General features: G+C 41.5%; 1 protein-coding gene across 1 annotated transcript in view; it reads right to left on the bottom strand.

The window, feature by feature from the left end:
* Nucleotides 1-18,529, bottom strand: part of NPR3 (natriuretic peptide receptor 3) — a gene marked incomplete at its 5' end in the record, with an annotated part of 44,454 nt that overhangs the window by 24,797 nt on the left and 1,128 nt on the right. The window contains 2 exons of the mRNA XM_083883079.1: nt 10,195-10,361; nt 14,273-14,395. Coding sequence (XP_083739205.1) covers nt 10,195-10,361; nt 14,273-14,395 — 290 coding nt within the window. The remainder of the gene's footprint in view (nt 1-10,194; nt 10,362-14,272; nt 14,396-18,529) is intronic.

Raw genomic sequence — 18,529 nt, 5'->3', positions numbered from 1 at the left:
TGCTTGCAACACTCTTCCTATGGTTATCTAAAAAATAGCTGTAAACCCCCAGTGCCTGCTGCTAACAGGCTGGGCAGAAATTTCCAGCCACAGCCAAAATGAGCTCCTTCCATTAAACACAGAAAGAGGAACTGCCACCTCAGCAGAGTTAGAACCTTACCCAGAGTCAGTTCACATCAAAGGGCTCTGACTGCTGCACTCAACTCATGGCCTGACATCACTGGGCTCTCAGACTCCCCCCAGACCTCCACTGGCACAGCCAAAGCAGGGGCAGGCTGAGCTGAGAATTGCCCTACTCCAGAAACAGGATCCTCTTCTAGACCGGATTTTCCCTTGAAAACCCACGTGGGATTTATTTCTGGCTCTATCCATTGTGTTCACTGCTTCCTTTTGCAAGCTGTCACCAGCCACTTTTACCCCTCTGTGGTTTTGGTTCCTGAATTACCTTTTAATGTTGCCCTCAAAGGGTGCAATTGATGTATCTGAGGAGCAGAACCGTTTTGTACCAGAACTCAACTACAGAATAATAATTTAGAAGAATTTCTCCTATATGTATCGATTTACACATATACACCTTAATAATTTAGCTCTAAAGGGCTCCGGGTCACCTATGAAGGAACAGGATAGATTCTGAGAATACATTATTTTCATCCTGCAGTTAAGGTGAAATATCCCATGTTTATAATACAATTCTAACACCAGATAAACGTCTAAAGGAAATGATCTCTAGCACATTTTGCTACATACTGTGACTGCCTGAATGGATCTTAACCACAGAAAGTAGAGGTATCATTTATAAAATTAACCTTCCATCTTTTTTAGGATTTCCTCCCTTTGAAGAAATTATGTGGCCAGTCACGTGATGAGTTATGAAACTATGTCCAGAAATTATATATCTAGTCATAGTGGTGAAACACAAGAGATATTAAAGGAATTATTCTTTTCAGCTGAAAACACACAGACATAGAGAAACTAAAATATGCTTGTTTTAAATGGATTTTTCTAAGAATCCCCACTGGTAGTCTGATAATCTGTTATACAGTTGTAATGAATGCTTACATTTTAAGTTGGCATTTAAATTGGGATATTTTAATTGCAGATAAACACTCAGCAGCAAAAAAAACCACCACCCCCATCCTTTCATTAGATATTAAGTTTTTAATGTCAGCAGGCAAGAATGTTTTACAAGCAGGAACATCTCGGTTTTCAGGAGGACAGTCACTCATCTGAAAAAATCAGTTCCACTTGTTAAAATAAGTTGAAGTGGTTTAAATGAATGCAGAGCTAGGACAAACAGGAAGGAATTTTTTTGTTAAATGTTTATCCTTGTACAATATGCAATTGTTTTGGGTTCTGGATCACTAAAATTATCACCAAACCACAAAAATCACGTATTTTATTTTTATATTAAAAACTGTCAAAACCACATAAGTTCTCACGCAAAACTCAGAAAAATCACTGTATCACTTTGGAGAAAACTCATGTTCAAACTTTCTGAATTTACCTGTGCTACACTAGCTGGTGGGCTGGTAAAATCTTGGATGGGGTAAAAACCACCTCTGATGAAAAAGACCATTTGATTTCTGCTTTGCAGCAGATTAGCAAAGATGACCCAGCAAAGCATTTGCTTTACAGTCTTAAGGGCTGGATAAACATGAATTATTTAGACACAGCCAAAAGTGGTGCTTAGCTCAAAAGTATGCCTAGAGCTGGAATTAGTCATTTAAGATCCTTATTCAGTACCAGGCAAAAATTAGGCACACAAAACCAGAATTCATAAGAACAGTATCCCGCCTCACCCTTGCCCGCAGAAAAGGGAGAGAATGAGGGATGACATGACCCTCTTATTCTCACACAAGCAGGTAACAACTCCCCACTGCATGAACTTGCAGTAAAGCCTTGACAAAACCCCACAGGGCACTAATCCCTTTAAATTCCCTGCCCCTTTCATCTAAAAGCCCTAGGCCCCCTATTACTAAGTTTGCATGAGAGAACTTCAGGGTCCAATCTCTGCTTTCAGAAAATCTGAATTCCACCTTTCCCCTGCCCTGTCTGCAGGGCATCCTGAGGTGGAGGCACTCCTGGAACCGAAATCCAGGTGCTGGAGGAGAGTAATGACCTGCCAAGACCTGGGGGACCTCTGGGCTGGGAGTAAATAATTTGCTAGGAGATCCCACCTGAGGCTGTGGTTGCCATGACAAATGATCCTTTTATTAAAAGGGTAAATGGGCATATGAACTTGTAAACTTTAATGGCATGGAACTAATGCAAACCCTCAGGCTGCTATTAGTCATGCTTCCATTCCAAATAACTTAAATTTTAACTATTTGGTTTTGTTATTTTCTTTCAGATAGTGGATATGTGATGAAAGGTGTTCAGGTGGCTGATTAATCACTCCTTTGCTGGCACCCCTGCGAGGATCCCATTAGCACAGGAGAGGTACAGCTGCTATCTCAGCAGATATTTGTGTGTACCTGTCAGCAGCCAATAAGGTTCCCTCTGCACACCTGAAACACATTCTCCCACTCTTCAGTAGCAGCATGGTAGTTAATACCTCTAAATCTGAGGATTTGCTGCCACTCCAAGAAACTAAAAACTTACTCTCATAGCTGCTTGCACCCATATTGACTGTCTGATCCCTGAGATCCTCTTTGTTCTTGCTCTCTAAGGTACTTTGTTCTGCAGGCTGATGGGTTAACTGGATGCATTGTACACATGCATTTCCCATCAAATGTAAATGTCCTGCTCAGTGAATGTCACCTTGTTCCCAGCCACAGAGCAAAGGGCGTCCTCACCTACCCTCCTCCCATTGTCTCATGCCCCTTTCTCATGCCCCTCTAATTCATTTGCTCTGGGACAGAGACATTCCTTGTCTTTTCAATACACTTTGATATATTAGTTCTTTTTAGAATGGGCTAGACCTTCTCATTTTTGTCCCAGACTTCTCTTCCTAACGAAAAAGTATCTACTAAAGAGAAAAGGAAAGTTTTGAGTTTCCTCCTGCGGGTTCCTATGCCTCCTTGCATACACAAGAACACCACAGCCTTTATTCACACAGCCCATTCTCACAGGATGACTACATTACCCCCTCTCTGCATTAGCAAAATTGCTAAATATCCCCTGAAAAAAGAATAAAAAAATCAGCTGGCACATTGTACACTGACCTCTTCTAACAGCCCAATGGAGTGGAGCACACCCAAGCACGGCTGCCTGTCTTGGCTCTGCCAACACTCATACACCAGGGTGACCTGACTCACCCACAGCACTGGCCTGCCCTTCTATTAAAAGATTTTTTTTTTCCTCTGGAGAATAAGACTCCCAGAGCTACATTCACCTTAATGCACCTCCAAGCACTTAGCCATAAGAAATGAGTGTGCTGACACAGCAGGAGATCTCAGACCTGAGGTATTACAGACTGCCACTTACACTGTTTTTTTAGAAGACTTGTCACTTGTGAGTATCACAAAGTTAGACCCAGCCCTGCAGTCATTCAGAACCACTTACACCAAGCAAATACCTCAAAAAGAGTGCAAAAAAGCTTCCCTGGACCATCTCAGTGTGGAGACAACAATTCTTCTGCTCTGGTGCTCTCAAACAAGAAAATCACATTTCTGGCCTTGAAGAATTGCTCTTCCTTTACATCCCTAAAGAAAACAAAGCATGGCCCCTTCCCCACATCTCCTGCCATCCTCATAATCAAACCCTCAGATTAAACTGCTTGGGTCAGACAGAATTCAAGCACTGGACTCTTAACCCAATCTGTGTGAGCACAGTGTGAAGGTACCAGCCCAGGTGAGGTGAATCCTGCACAGCACCCAAGGCACTGAGGCTGGAGCATCCCATCAGCCATCCAGCAATCGCAGAACAGCTTCCAACTGCCTGCCAGGACCCTGCTGCTGGCTGCAACACCATCCTGACATGGGACAGACTCACCCAAACCTCTTCTTCATGCCTTGTTGAGCTGAATATTCTTCTAGTAAATAAGGAAACTTCTAACTCAGCGTTATTTTCATGAGATACCCAGAGAACTCACATAAAAAGGGAATGAATGGCTGCTAAAAAGTCTGGTAAGCAAAGGTATTTCATTTTTCAAGTGACATTTCATGCAAAATGGGACAGACAGTCTACCTTTTCCTTCATTCAAACATCTCAGAGCCCAACGTGAGGACTATTCTATACCAGTGTCAAAAATCCTATGCATTTACATTAAAACAATACCTCAGTAGGACAAATTAGCTTTTCATTTACTTGCAATGCAAACAGCATGGAGAAGCACTAAAGCCAGAAACAAGCTATGAATTTTGCAGGAGGACATATTTTTCACACCTTATTAGTGGAAAATAAGGTATATTTCAAGCAAGTATTTCAAAGAGGGCCTTACTCATAAATTTTTGAGTGCCTGTTTAGTTAAGTGGAACGTGAATACCTGTGAAATCCAAGTAAAAACATGGGACTATGGAAAAGATAGAACATATCCATGAAGATCAGCTCTAAACTTTTACATTCCCAAAAAAGTTCAGCTGTCACTATTTCCAGATATACATACAGTTTTACACTATCTCCTCCATGGTTTAAGGCAGCTTCAAAAGTATGCTTAGACAGGCTAAACAAATCCACTGGAAGAGAGAAGAATAATTTCTTTTACTGTTTTTTATGACATCTGTTACTGGCAAATAAATTAATATTACACTGTAGTTTTGCCTAAGGCCCTGACGTGGATCACACTGGTCTTTCATACCACTGAGAAAGCACTAACTTCAGGGAAAAAAAATAAGTGTCTGCTGTGTTCACCAAATTTAGAGGTCCACAGGTCAACACTCCTCTTACAGAAAATAAAGGCACTCTCATTAATTCCAAGGGGTGAAGGGTTGATCGTGAAAATCCTAAATATGTTTTACTAATAGAATTCATCTTGTTAATAAGCTGGCATGTGAAACTATTTTTTCCGGCTGCTGAAAGCAGCTTGTGGTTTGCTTTTATTCTTTCAAACACAATTAGCAAAGCACTCCAGCAGCTGAATAGACCCATTCATTTGAACAAATTATTCCCTGGCAGGGTTTGGGGGTTCTTTCTTTTTTTTTTTTCCTTCCTAAATCTCCTCGAAACTCTCTCCCATCCTTATGCAGTCGGAAGACACAAAAGACTGCCTGACATTAATCTCGCCTGCCTGTGCCTGAATAAAGACAAGTGAGAAGAACATTGCTGAATAAGTTACATTTTCAGTATCACAGCTACAAGACTGAATTGCTCACTTCTCTCAGTCTTATCTTAGCTGGTGTGCAATCCTAATTAAAAGGCTGACGTAAGGAATACACACAGGGAAGAGTCTGGCACGGATGTTATGGATGAGAGGATAAACTTTATGAGCACAGCTACCTCCCATGAAGCTTTTGTAGTCAACTGTTGGAGCTAGAAAGGTTGCTCTTGAGTTCACTGTTTCTTCTTTCAGAGGTCTGAAAATGTTGAATAAAACAGAGTTCCCCTTTCTAATAGGGAGTGGCATCTTGCTGATCTAATTAATCTATATAGCTCATTCCTTCACTGAGATAACTTTACTGGCAAATCAGGTTCCAGTTCCCTTGTCCCAATGCTCATTTTCAGGGTGAAAAAGGCTGTGGGCAGGGAAAAAACCCATGCATCTACCTTGTGAACAATGCTGTCATGTAGTTAACACAGCAGAAATATTTGTCCAATTAGTTACATTTTCAGCTTTTAAATGAGAAGAAAAAACAAGCCATGGGTGGTCTGTAACCTCAGAAGAGCAAATATTCCTGGCTGTAAAATCATCTGAGCTCAGAATACTGGGTTGGACATAAAAAAAGCATTTATTGAGTCCTAGACCTGAGTCAGGAACAGAAGGTGCATTAAGAACTTCCAAACTGCACCCTACCACCAATTCATTAAGTGTTCAGCATTATTTAATAAAAATGGCTTATGCATATACTTTAACTGAAACACTGTTTATTCATAAACATTTTTAACTACAGTATGTGTTGGGAATTATTCACACACCCATTTAGAGGCAGTTTTAAATTCTTCCTTCAAGTAATTGCATGCAATTCCCACTGCTGTCTGCCTCAACTAGGCTATAGGTCTGCAAGCAGCAGAGCTTGCCCTGTGTTTTGTAATTAAACCAAGGTTAGCTGGTTTATAGAGAACAGGACTCCCTGCTGTTAATGTCTTGTTAATGCACTAACATTACAAAAGTAGGAAAACTGCCACAATTTGTAGAAAAGCATTAAAGCGATTCTACTGCATGCCTGAAACCCAATTTTGATTTAATTTTTAAAAAAAAAATCCTCCCTTTTTACTTATTTTATCCAAGTAGTCGATCTTCAGGTAGGCACAGAATAAAATGGTCAGGCTTTCTACAAAACTATAGGATGTTTCTTCAAAAAACATGAGACTGTTCAACGCTGAAATGATGGCTAAGCAGATTTATTGCTTCAGCCCACAGTTCTTTGGGTTACATTAACATGACAGTAACTGCTTTCACACTCGGACTGGTGAACAGGCAAACTAACAGTATTTGCTAATGGACTCAGGCAGCTGCTACAATGGGACGCTGCAGACAGGGAACATCACCACTGCCCCATGCTGTGCAACTTAAATATTTCTAAGATGTTTTCTCAGAATCTCTCTGCCACTCTCACTTTCAATGCTGTCTAGTTAAAAGGTGCTTATGGAAGCTTTTTTACTTCACAAGAGATTCCTGGAGAAATTCTTTTCCACACTTTCCTGCTCCCTCATAAGGCATAGGTTCTCCACCTTCCCCATTTCCAAAGCATAACACCCATGCAGAAAAAACAGAAACTTCTGAGCTAGAAAAGACATACCCAAAACACATTTTTCTCTTTTCTGTGTGATTTCACAGCTGGAAATGAAGACAGCCAACACTCTTTGACCTGTTACTCCTCCAAGGGCTGTATGCGTTCTGCATCTGGCAGTGGGACAGCTGCTGCTTTAGGACTTTGCCCTTTCTGTCTCCCTTATCTCTCCTTCTGTCATCTGCTTATTTTCCATTTTTATTATATTCTTTTTTGGTAGATAATAATGCCTTTAGGATTAGTGCTGGCAAGAGGCCAGGACAAAATGGCAGCACTAACGACTTTTGTTTGAGTTAGGGTCACTCTGAGATAATTTAGACCATGGGCCTGGGGCCCCATTTTCCCATGACATTGGAAAAATCCACACAGAAAAGCAGACACACTGAATGCTTCAAATCCAAACCTCCCTAAGCGTCTCCTCTTGGGACACAGTTTGCAGAAAAGAATGAGGACTATATTTCAACACCCATGGATATGACTTGAGATGGGCTGTACTATTGATTATCTTTCTACATAGTTTTTGTTTTCAGAAGCAGAATCCAGCAGAGCAAAATCCATCTCTGTCGCTTCCCACCCACTCAGCTCAAGGACTTTTCCTTCCTTGTCTTCCCTTGGAGGACACAGCTTTGCCTAATGCATACCCTGGCCACTTGTTTCCCATGTTGCCAAAGAAAGCACACTTAATGGGTGCCCACTACCCAGAAATTTTTCAGAGGGGAGTGAATTTGCCTTCAGTCTGGCTTTTTATTTTTTCCCATTAGTTTTCAGAATGTTTTTTTTTTTAATCCCAAAGGCTGCCCCAAAACATTTCTCCTCTGAACAGGGCAGCAGGACAATCAGTTAGGGGAATATGATCCACCTCTTTCCCAGTGTCTAAAGTGGGGAAATGTGTAATTCATCATAAACAATGCAAAGCAAACCAGAAAGTTAAAGTTCCTACACTGTTAATGAAGAAACACAGCTATGTTTTTTCCTGCTATACTCACCAGAAACTTTCTTTCTTAGAGACATTTTATTTTACCATAAAAAGTGAAAAAACAGGTAGGGGAGGCTCTGCTGAAGTCTATTTTAGTTAAGCATCCATCTAATACCAGGGTATTCTGCATTTGAAACCAAACCTCCTTTCCTCATAGCCATGACCTGTATCTCCTCTACAGAGAGCTCCAGATCCCAGTGGCCTCCATCATGGAGGCTCCCTGTGAGCCAAGGGCTGATGTTTCAGATGGCAGGAATCTCTGGAAGGTGTACACGGATCACAGGATGTTCTCTGTGTCCTAGCAAGAACAGATCAGGAAGCAAGAAGAAAGAAAGTGGGAAAGGAAGAACAGGGAGAGGAGTAGGAGAAGCAGCAGCAGGAGGGGCCTTATGCAACTTGCCTGGTCCTAGCAAAAGCTCAAGGTTTTGTGTGAGGGAGTGCTTGGAACAAGGTGAAGGACTCTGGATCACAGGTGGAAATGGGACACAGGGAGAGGCAGCCCTCAGAGCCAGGCAGAATGTGAAGGATGAGACGGTAGGGAGCCAGTCCCCATTGTTGCCCCAGGACGGCCAGGAGCACTCACAGCCCACACAGCAGCCATGAATTGAAGAAAAACAACAGAGGACTTCTGGCAGTAGGTGTGCAGCTGTGAGGAAGTCTCCCCAGCAAACACATTAGCCTGCAAAATCTTCCCCCATGCTGGCATGGTGGAATTTGCTCTCCCCTAGATCCAATTCTGGCTGACCAGAAGAGGGCTTGTATCTATGCAGCCCCAAACAACACTGCAGAGGGTTTGCAGTGGGTCCCCACCCTGAAGAAGAGAAAAGCATCCTCTTGCCTGCCTTCAAATTGCCCACAGACAGCACCCTGAGCTCTCAGCAGTATAACGCTTTTCTTAATCTGTGGAGATTTCACACTGCCCAGAGTAAAAAAAAAAAATAATAAAAAAAAGGTAGCAATACTGCAGAGGAATGGATCTTAAGTATTTAAATCTCATTTCTCACCAACCACAACCAAAGGCACATAGCAGGTTCTCAAAGGACATAGCTTGCTAAGTGACATCTGCAGAAGGACACACAGAGAGAAAAGGGAGGAGCAGCACAAATTAAAGGCCCATGGTCTTCCTCAGAACTCATTTAGCAGGTTTGCTAAATTTGCTGCTCAGAGACCAGCACCTTGAAATTGTGAGGTGGTATTCTTCCACTAACCCAAGAAAAAACATGCCAACAAAAGACTATGACTAGATTTTAAAAGTATCACAGGAATAATATAAACCACTGTTGTGATCCAAATTTAACATTTTAGATAAAATATTAAAATAAAATACATTCATGTTCTAAGAAGCACAAATTTTCTAAAGGTAGCCAAAGTTACAATAAACTTCAGGAAAGGTGATGCATTCCTCAACACAACATTCAACCGCAAGCTGATAACTAAAGACAAGACACAATGCTTAAAGCAAAGGGATGAGATGGAAGTCTAAGTGGAAGGTAGAAAATGAAGGGTTTGGGTTACTTTCTTGAGTTTCAGGCTCTTGTTTCCTACAGCTAAGGACTGACCAAACTCTCTTCCAGCCTCTTTTCCTATAAGAGTATTTGGAAAGTTTACACTGCACCATGGAGAAGGCTAACTGTCTGGGAAGTACTTGTATCAGCATGCAGAAATCCCTGCAGGTATGTCTATACATTCTTGCTTCCATGGATGACTTTTCTATGAAAATGTCTAATGAACTAGCTTAGCACTAGCTCAAAAGCAATTTTCAAAGGCATTTTCCTCCTACATTTTGAGAAGTTAAAAAAAGGCATGGTTTTCCATGTCCACCTCTGGAAGACAGTGCTTGCAATGACTCTGTTGATATTTTAGACAGATGAAAATAAAAAACAGGAACTGCTTTGTTGAGAAATAAGACCACTTTTCTAATTCACATCATGAATGACTTCATTGCATGCAATACAGATAGTGTAACTTTCTGAGATTTGATTTTTTTTAAAAAATTAATTATTGGGAGTAAACAAAAAAGAAAGCAGAATTTCTTTGCCTGTTAAGAAGACTTATTGGTGGTAGACTGAGAGAGACCTGCCTTTGCCTAACCTTTCTGCTGATGAACTAGGAAATGAGCACAGAACAATCGATCATGGATGCTGGTGCATAGATATAGTGCACCTAGACCAAGTCTATCCTTGTAATTTGTATTATTATCCAAAAAAAAAAAAAAAAATTTAAAAAAAAAATTTAAAAAAAAAAAAAAAAAAAAAAAAAATCTGCAACAGGACAAATTTGCAACTGAGCCCAGGTGATTCTGTCCTGATAAAGTCTCACTGCCACTTCTGCTTTAATTAGAAGCATGTTTTTGAAGATGCTATGATCTGAAGACTGTCATCAAGTACTTACGTAGTCATCTTCATTAAGACCTTGCTTCTGAACAGAACTTTTCACCTCCAGGGAAAACTTCTCAAACTCAGGCTTCACAGTCCTCAGCAGAGTGACAGTTTGGAGGTATGAGTATGCTTTCTTGGCTTCAAGGTCATGTTTGTCTCCTCTTCTCCAAGAGCCATTTCCTAAAGAGGGAAACAACATATTTCCAAACTAGGTATCATTATGGGATTCCTTTTTCCACCCAAAAGTCCCCTTTTCTGATCATTGGAGAGATGGTAAAGTACAAACAGGCCCTTCTTCAAGGTGTGCAGGAGATCAGGCAGCAAGAAATAGCTAAGAAGAAAATGTGCAAACCAAAGGACAACTTTACTCCCATACTGTGCTTGCTTATTTTAAAAGGACAGAATAAATCCTAAGTGTGAGATGGCATCTTGGAGCCAAATATATATGTCAGATCTCAAATGCTGAGATATTTAAGTTAGAAGAAGTGAGGGAGGATTCAAGCAGAAAATTTTTGTTACACATGACTCCTCTTGGACAGTCAGAAAGGCACCAGTAAAGTCAAAAGCATGATCATCACTCTGAATGGGAGGCAGATGGTGCAGCTCTCCCACTGTGGTCAAGGACAAAACCATGTGTGCCATGGCTGCCAGACCAGCCCTGCTTCTAATGGGAAAGGAATACCATAGAAATAAAATTGAATCCTGCGCCTACGCTGTGTTTACACGTGTTTTGAGCTGCAGCAAGGGAACAATTTAACTCAGACCACCAGTAAAGAAACCACATTTTTAAAAAGCAGGATAGCTGACTGCTTGTTTATTAGCAAAGAAATCCTTCTGACAAACAGATCCTGACCTTAGCAGGCCCTGAGATCATGATCCAAAGCTTCAGAAGGTCAGCGGCAAGGTTGTTCTGGAGCAAGTTTTGTGCTATTTGATGTAAATGATAACTTTAAAGGGCTAAAGGGAACAGTGGTAGCCCCAAGCAGTGAGTCTTTAAAGGCTTACAATTAATTAAAAGCTAGACAGTCTTTATTTTTTGAACAACAGCAACAACCCCCATTATGGGTAAATGATCCAAGACAAAACTAATGCTATATTCCAAGGTGACCTTGAGGCACACAGGAACCTGAAATCAGAGATAATGTGGTTATTTTGCTTGGGTTGAGGACCACAGTGTCATTTGGACCAAGAGAAGCAAGTCGTAAAGATGTTATGGGAGATGCAGTACAGGTAGAAACCCCACAGTGCTCCTTGCACAGTGCTTCCCAGCTGCATCATGCAGCTGCAAGAACAAACTCTTGGACCAAAATAGGTAAACAGGGCTTGTTTTTTGTCCTCCCAGTACTGCTGCTGGGACTTAACTGGAGATTTGTTCTGCTTCCTCAGAGAGCACAAGGGAAGGAGTAAAGGCTCTTCACTTCTCTGGGAGATAAGCCCTTTCTCCTGCAGCTTTTGGGTCCAGGGCAGTTCCTGTCAGTCCTCATAAAGGGCAAGAGGCATAGGAGCACCTAAGCTTTTTCACCTCTCCTGTCCACCCCAGGAAAACCTTATCTACCACAGTCCAGCACCATCTAGGACTGTAATCTTTAGACATACCATGAACTTTGTTGGTTTTGGTTTTTTTAATGATTTAATTTTTTTAGGAAAGAGCTCTAGATAAATATGCCTTGGTTGAGGGATTTATTTCCCAATACAAGGTCAAAATCACTCACACAGAACCCTATTCATCACCCCCAGTGGAGATACTGGATAGCAGCTAACATACCACTGTCTGGTTTTTCCACTCTCCCCTTCAGTGCTAGCACCTTTCCTCTTTACTGCTTTCAAAGAGAAAGAAATGCACATTTGTAAGCAAGCACATCTTGCTACCTTCCCCAAAAGAGAGTATAAGCCTTGCAGAAGCCTCAAAGCTGAACACCTTCTGCCCCAGCTGGGCACCTGCACTTTGGAGGTGCTGGATTCAAGGAGTACAGCAGAGACTGCAGCACAGAGGACTTTGCTATAGCTTTGCATTTGCAAACAGAAATAGCTAAAAAGCATGAGACTATAGACATAAAAAAAGAAATTAAAAATAAAAAGAAGGTAGTTCTAGTAGAATGTAACCTTCTGTCCTGGACACTATACATGTTCCTTCTTTAAATCCCGATGCTGGGACTGGGGAAGGTTCACTTGCTTAACAGCGTTCCTAGAATAATTTACATATTTAAATTCCTTCATGGATTATTTTGTGGGAGGTCATCTTGTTACAATACTTGTGTACAATTATTGCAGTCTTGGCATTTAATAAGCCTGCTCTTCTGAAAAATTAGAAATATTCAGAACGGAGGGCAACAACAAACGGCAATAAAGTCATCTGAACACAAAGACAGTGCCAATTACCCAATCTCACCCATTCTTAGGTTTTACGAAATACAAAACCTAAGGCACTGTGAACAAGGATTTTTTTTTTTTGGAATTTCTCTACACTTCGCTTGTGTTTGCTTTTCACATGCAATGACCATCTGCTCAAAAGTCAACTTTTGATGCACGGTCATTTCATTCTACACGAGGAACACATCCACAGCAGAAAAATTGGTTTAAAACAAATGTCAGGAAATGCCACACTAACTACACTACATCAGAAGTCAGACAGTTCTCATTAATCCCTCAGAAAAGCTACAAGAAGACTGGACTACCTGTAATGCAAAGAGGGTGGTGATGAGGCTTCCACATTGGCTTTGATCTTGATCTACAACTCTATGTTTTAGAAATTTCAGTGATTTCCTTCTTACCTGGAAAAATTTGGCATCCTTTAGCTAATCTTGATATATGTAGCAGTATCTGTACTTCTGCACATATCTAAATCTCTGAATTTATAGTTACATACCTTCATTATAAAGCGTGCCACTTTAACACAGTACTGTTTACTGTGAAATAATCTCAGAGGTAGCAGATGAGTAACAGAAAGTTTATTCAAAAGAACTTCCAATTAACAGATTAATTAAAAAAATACCTTTTTTTAAAATTCAGTTGTTTTTGTGGGCCAGCCTTTGCAGCTTAAAGAAAGTAAACCACCACACTTTGCCTTTTTCTTCAACTTCTACTTGTTTTTTAACTTGAAATTAATTTGTTATTGTAGTGGATTAGTTAAAGCAGCCTGCATGAAGGAAATTATTTTCTCTACATCTGCAAAAGAATCTGCTCCTTCCAAGAGCCATGTTATACTTCAACAAAACCTGCCCCCCTTCAGCCATCTGATGTTTGATCTTAGCAAACATATTGCTCCAATACTACTTTGAATGTGAGACAGCTGCACCAGCTGAGAGCAGGTATAGTGCTGGTCATGCACTGATGTAACATGCAGTTACAATTATATTTGGGCATACAGGTATATTAGGTATATTTCAAAAAGAATATACATTTAATTTACATTTTGAAGTCATGTTTGACAAAATTACCCTTTTCACTTATGGGTGTAAACAGACATTTTTAATCACTTTGCTCTAGAAACTTTGGACTGCCTGTGTGCCATCCAGTGCTTTCCCTCTAACACAGCATGGCTGAATATTTTTGCAGACAGACTCTGTGATCAAAAAATAAATAAATTAGATGTGTAGACATCCCAACACAGAAAGAATTTCTGGAGACCCAAACCTTGCAGCTGCCCACAGTGCTGGCTGTTGCTAACTCTTTCAGCCATTTGCTCAGCCCACAAGTCATCAGGCTGCCAGGAATGTCCCTGCCCTGAGAGCTGGCAGTCACAAGGCTGGGAATGGTGTAAGTCGCCTACCTGGAGCTGCAGAGCACACACAATGCAGAACGAGGTACCCACACCACAACCAATGTCTTTGGTCCTACTTCCCCAAAAAGTAATTAAATAAGTAATTGCTGTAGCATATTTGGCATCTTGTGACCCACTCAGTAGCAACTATAGCTACAAAGTCTGTTTTATTTCCTGCAACACCATAGCCCAAGTGGAAGGTAACTGCAACAAGGAGAGACCGTGGTGTTTTCTGGGACTCAGTGCTGCATGTTTTGAGGCTAACAAATCTAAAAATACTACCAAAGCTTACAAAAGACTTTGCAACATACTTGGGCAAGAAAAACATTACCATATGATGAGCTGTTGAAGAGTTCAATATTGAAGAAAGCATAGTCCCCGTTGGTCATTCCTTGCCGATGAGCAGCCAACATGATGTTTCTGATAGTGTCACCGCTGGCACACATGATTACAACTGGAAAAAAATGAGAAACATAGATAAGAAGCAGATCAAGAACTTCAGAGAACAGCCTGTGAAGCAAGAATGCTGCCAGAGATAGTGACCCCAGCTGCCTTCCCAGTTTTGCAACAAACATGAAAACACGGATTGCAAACAAAGCTGATTTCCCAAAGGGCTGACAAGACAGGTAGTGAACACAGAGAGGCTTCCTCTTTCCTCGTCTCCTCTGAAGATAATTAAATATAGCCTCTGTGTGATCTGGTTTTTTTACCCCTGCAAAATGTGGCAAGTTCTGGCTCCAAATTTCTTTACTTGCATGTATTTGTAGACTAGACCACAATCACAAGCTTCTACTATTATTTCTAAGTGGACATAAGATGAAGATACCATGACCTTACCATTTCGACGTCCATTCCACTGAACAGTTTGATGTAAACTGAACTTGCGTACACCTCAGCTACCTAATATTTAGGTCTCTGGCCTAGATTTTGCTGTCTGTCTGCAGCTAAGGGAGAGCATCACCTGTGCAGCAGGGACAGTGGTAGGAATCTTTCCAGAACATGAACTTCTTCTCCACACACCATACAACAAGCCTAAGCAATAGCCTGTGATGGCATGCTTAATGTTAATTAATGGAAAAACGAAGCACCATTTTACAAGCATGAAGATTAAAGGTGGGTACAAACACCACAGAGCCCCATTTATCATGGGCCTATAGCTAGGCAGAGGCTCTGCTGCTACCATGAGACCTAAAAGGCCACAGGCGTGCCTCCTGCGGACACCATGACCCCCACTGTGATGACTGTGGTTGGCAGGTCCCTTTCCAGATCTGCTGGGCAGGGGGACTACTGCTCTTTGCTATTCCTTCCTTCTGCAAAAGGAAAAGAGAATCCCAACAGGTGAGATCTTCCGCAATGGGGAGAGAACTCTCACACAGGGCAAGTTACAGTACAAGCTCTTACACAGGTTCCCAAGACTACAGGTATGAAGATCCTGATACCAAAGGGAGGACCGAAGTATCTTGTCAGTGTGTGCTTCAGGACTGTATCCTGCAGCAGAGGCATAAGAGATCCAGCTAGGACGATGATTCAAAACCAACTGCACGCATGTTTCCAAGAATGCTGTCACGCATGGCAGGACTCAAAAGCTACAATAATGTACGCAAGTATTTTCAACCCAACAATAAAAATGAATCAAAACCGCATTCGGCTCTTCTGGGTGGAAGTGTTTTCTATTATAAGAAATGAAAACGCCAAAGAGGCCAAATCTTTTCGCACACAATGAATCTTCTCCCATCGCCTTTCTGGTTGGATGCCATCACAGGCATAAACCTCCAGATGTGCTGCTGGGGTGACTCATGTTCAGTACAACCCCACGCTTCAGGAGAATTATACCATGCATAGCTCTGTCCTACTGATTATGGCAGAGTAATATAATAATTTCCAGAGCAACAGAGTAAGACATATTTCATGACCATTGTGAAGTATATTAGCATGAAGGAAAACGAATGAGAAAAAATTTTCTTACAATAAAATTTGGACTAAATATTTTCCAGATGCACATCAGGAATGAATTTGTCTCACTGTTCCTAATTTCAGTATAGGTGAGAGATTTCCTTTTGAAATGTTTCCTTGCTGCCCTCTCAATTCTTCCTTGACTTTGCCTTTGTAATTTACTTCTATCATAAAACTGTAATCTGTAGATGGAATCAAAAGGACTCCCACACCACCAATAAAAGACATTGAGCAAAAGGAATAAAAGAAAGAGAGTGTGTGGGGAACTACTTTAACATACATTAAATCATATTTTGTAAGCCTCTAAAGGAATGTAAGGGAGGTAGTATTAACTGTTTGGAAGAGGTTTCTAACCCAGCAGGAAAGCAAAGATTATACATTTCAAGATTCTGAAGCAAATAAGCTATGGATATGTTTCTCACAATCTTCCAAAAATGTAAATTATGTATTCAATCTGCATCTGTACCTCACCATTGTGTACGTACAAACATGTACGTGCAAACCCATACAAAATGTTCTCCCTGCACCACAATATGCACAGACCACAGTAATTCTAATACTAATATGCTGAATTTATTGACCAGGATTATTGACTCATCCTGAAAGTACTTTAGTGTTTAGCTCGAGTTTAAAGGAATAAGAGTTCCCTTTGCTACACAGATCCTTTGCACTAGATGATAATACATTTAAGGACAGGCTGGCGTTTGTGAATCTTACAGTAAACCTGAGCCTACAACATGAACTCTGCAGCAGGCTTACCTAAGCCTATAGAGAAGCTTGAACTACTAATCAAATTGTAGACAAGCACTTAATTTTTATTATCATATATTATCCTTTTCTTTTGTGGCTCCAAGACTTAAGTCATTTCATGTGGCTCCAGGGACTGAACACACAGTCCCTGGTACACAGAGGTGAATGGCTGAGTGTGCATCTTACTTCCAGGCATCTGCAAGCTCAGTGCAAACCCCCAGCCAGCAGCAACCTAACCCTTGGGGTCAGCCTCTGTCCTGCTTCCCACAGGACAGCTGGTGGGACAGTTTCTGTCCCAGCTCTGGGAGAGTTTCAAGCAAGAATCCTGTATCTGCTTGAAAGCCCACTCCCAGTGAGGGAGTTCAGTGAAGGCTGACCACTCAGGTGGGACCCCAAGCAGTAGCAGCCTTTGAAAATTAGAGGTGAGGTCTTAGAGCCAAGGACGGTGTCAGGGGTTGTTAAAAACTGGAAACCAACCAAGTGAAACATTTCTATGAAGTGCACTGGACAGTGTGCTGTTGTCCATAAGCCCTGCTGTTCTGCTCAAGGGATCTGCAATGAGTCCCCAGGACAAAGAGAGATCTTGACTGATCCTCAGACCTCAACTGGTGCACCCTCCACATGGTACAGAACTCTTAAAATATTGTGGTAACCTGAAAGATGCCATGAGCAGCAGGGCCAAAGGAACCTGCCAAGTGATTCCTGCAGTCAGACTTTAAGGTCAGAAAGGCACAAATGGAAGCTGGAAGGCCCCACTCGAGTGGCAGGAGTCAGAGGACAAATGAAGAGGTCACATGGAAGGAAGCACTCCCGCAGGGCACAATGGGGAGACAGAAGAGGGCTGCTTCTGTTCAGTCAAATCCAAGTTACAAAAATCGTGAAAGATCAAATGTCTCAGCTCAGCACAGCATTTCAGACCAGGCTGAAAGAAAGCTCTCTTCACTGACTATCAGCATGGTGTGAAGAGTGGGGCTGGGGTGAACACTTGTCTTTTCCTGCTAAAAGCACGCTGTAACACCCTCAGCATCAGGAAAGCCACACACACACACACACTTGACAAGCATCTTTCCCCACAATGTGGTTTCCTCCAGCACTGACACATTTATTCCTCCATTCATTACATTTCCTCAAATCGTACTTAAAAGGAAAGCTCTGTTTTAAGCACCTGCTTCAGTGAATATGGAATTAAAGAGCCCTACACTGTCAGATCTCAGTTATCTCACACCCTGGCATGTCAATGATTTCAAAGCAGCATAATATCAGCAGTGCAAGGCTGCTCCATTTACAGCCTACATCACCATAATACCAGTTCTGCCTGCCATACACAGTATGATCTTTATCTGTCCAGTTCTGAGGCTATTTTAACACTCTACAACATGATATGCAAGAATTATACAAAGGGCTTTGTACATCCATAGCTTTCTTGGAAAATACCTAAGTCTTTTAACTTCATCCTGCAGTTCGCTCCTTGAATACAAATTTTCTTCTTGCATTACTTACTGGGGAAGCCTGTGGCTGGTAAAACCCTCTCACAGAAAAACTGTTTCTGATAAGCCCATGTATCCTCCCACACAGTGCTAGGCAAGATCTCACTTTAAAGCACATCTAACTATAAAACTGCACTTTCCAAAGCACTTTGCTTTGCTGCTTCATGATGCAAAGTGAGCTCATCCAGCCCAGATATGACTGTCCCAGGTGTTTTACAAGCCGTTTATCTCCACGGTGTCTTGCTAAATGTTGGTAGCAATATCACAACATGCACTCAGGTGTTTCACATGCACACATCCCCTGAAACTGCCATTTCCCTTAAATGCATCTGTTATTTACAAGTTACTCCACAGGGCTCCCAATGGCAGAAGTCGCGTAAAGTCTCCTGCTGCAAGGC

Source organism: Zosterops lateralis (assembly GCF_965231275.1).
Source record: "Zosterops lateralis genome assembly, chromosome: Z".
NCBI classification, from domain to species: domain Eukaryota; kingdom Metazoa; phylum Chordata; class Aves; order Passeriformes; family Zosteropidae; genus Zosterops; species Zosterops lateralis.
Note: the sequence above shows the minus strand (reverse complement) of the source record. Positions and strands in the feature narration are given on the sequence as shown.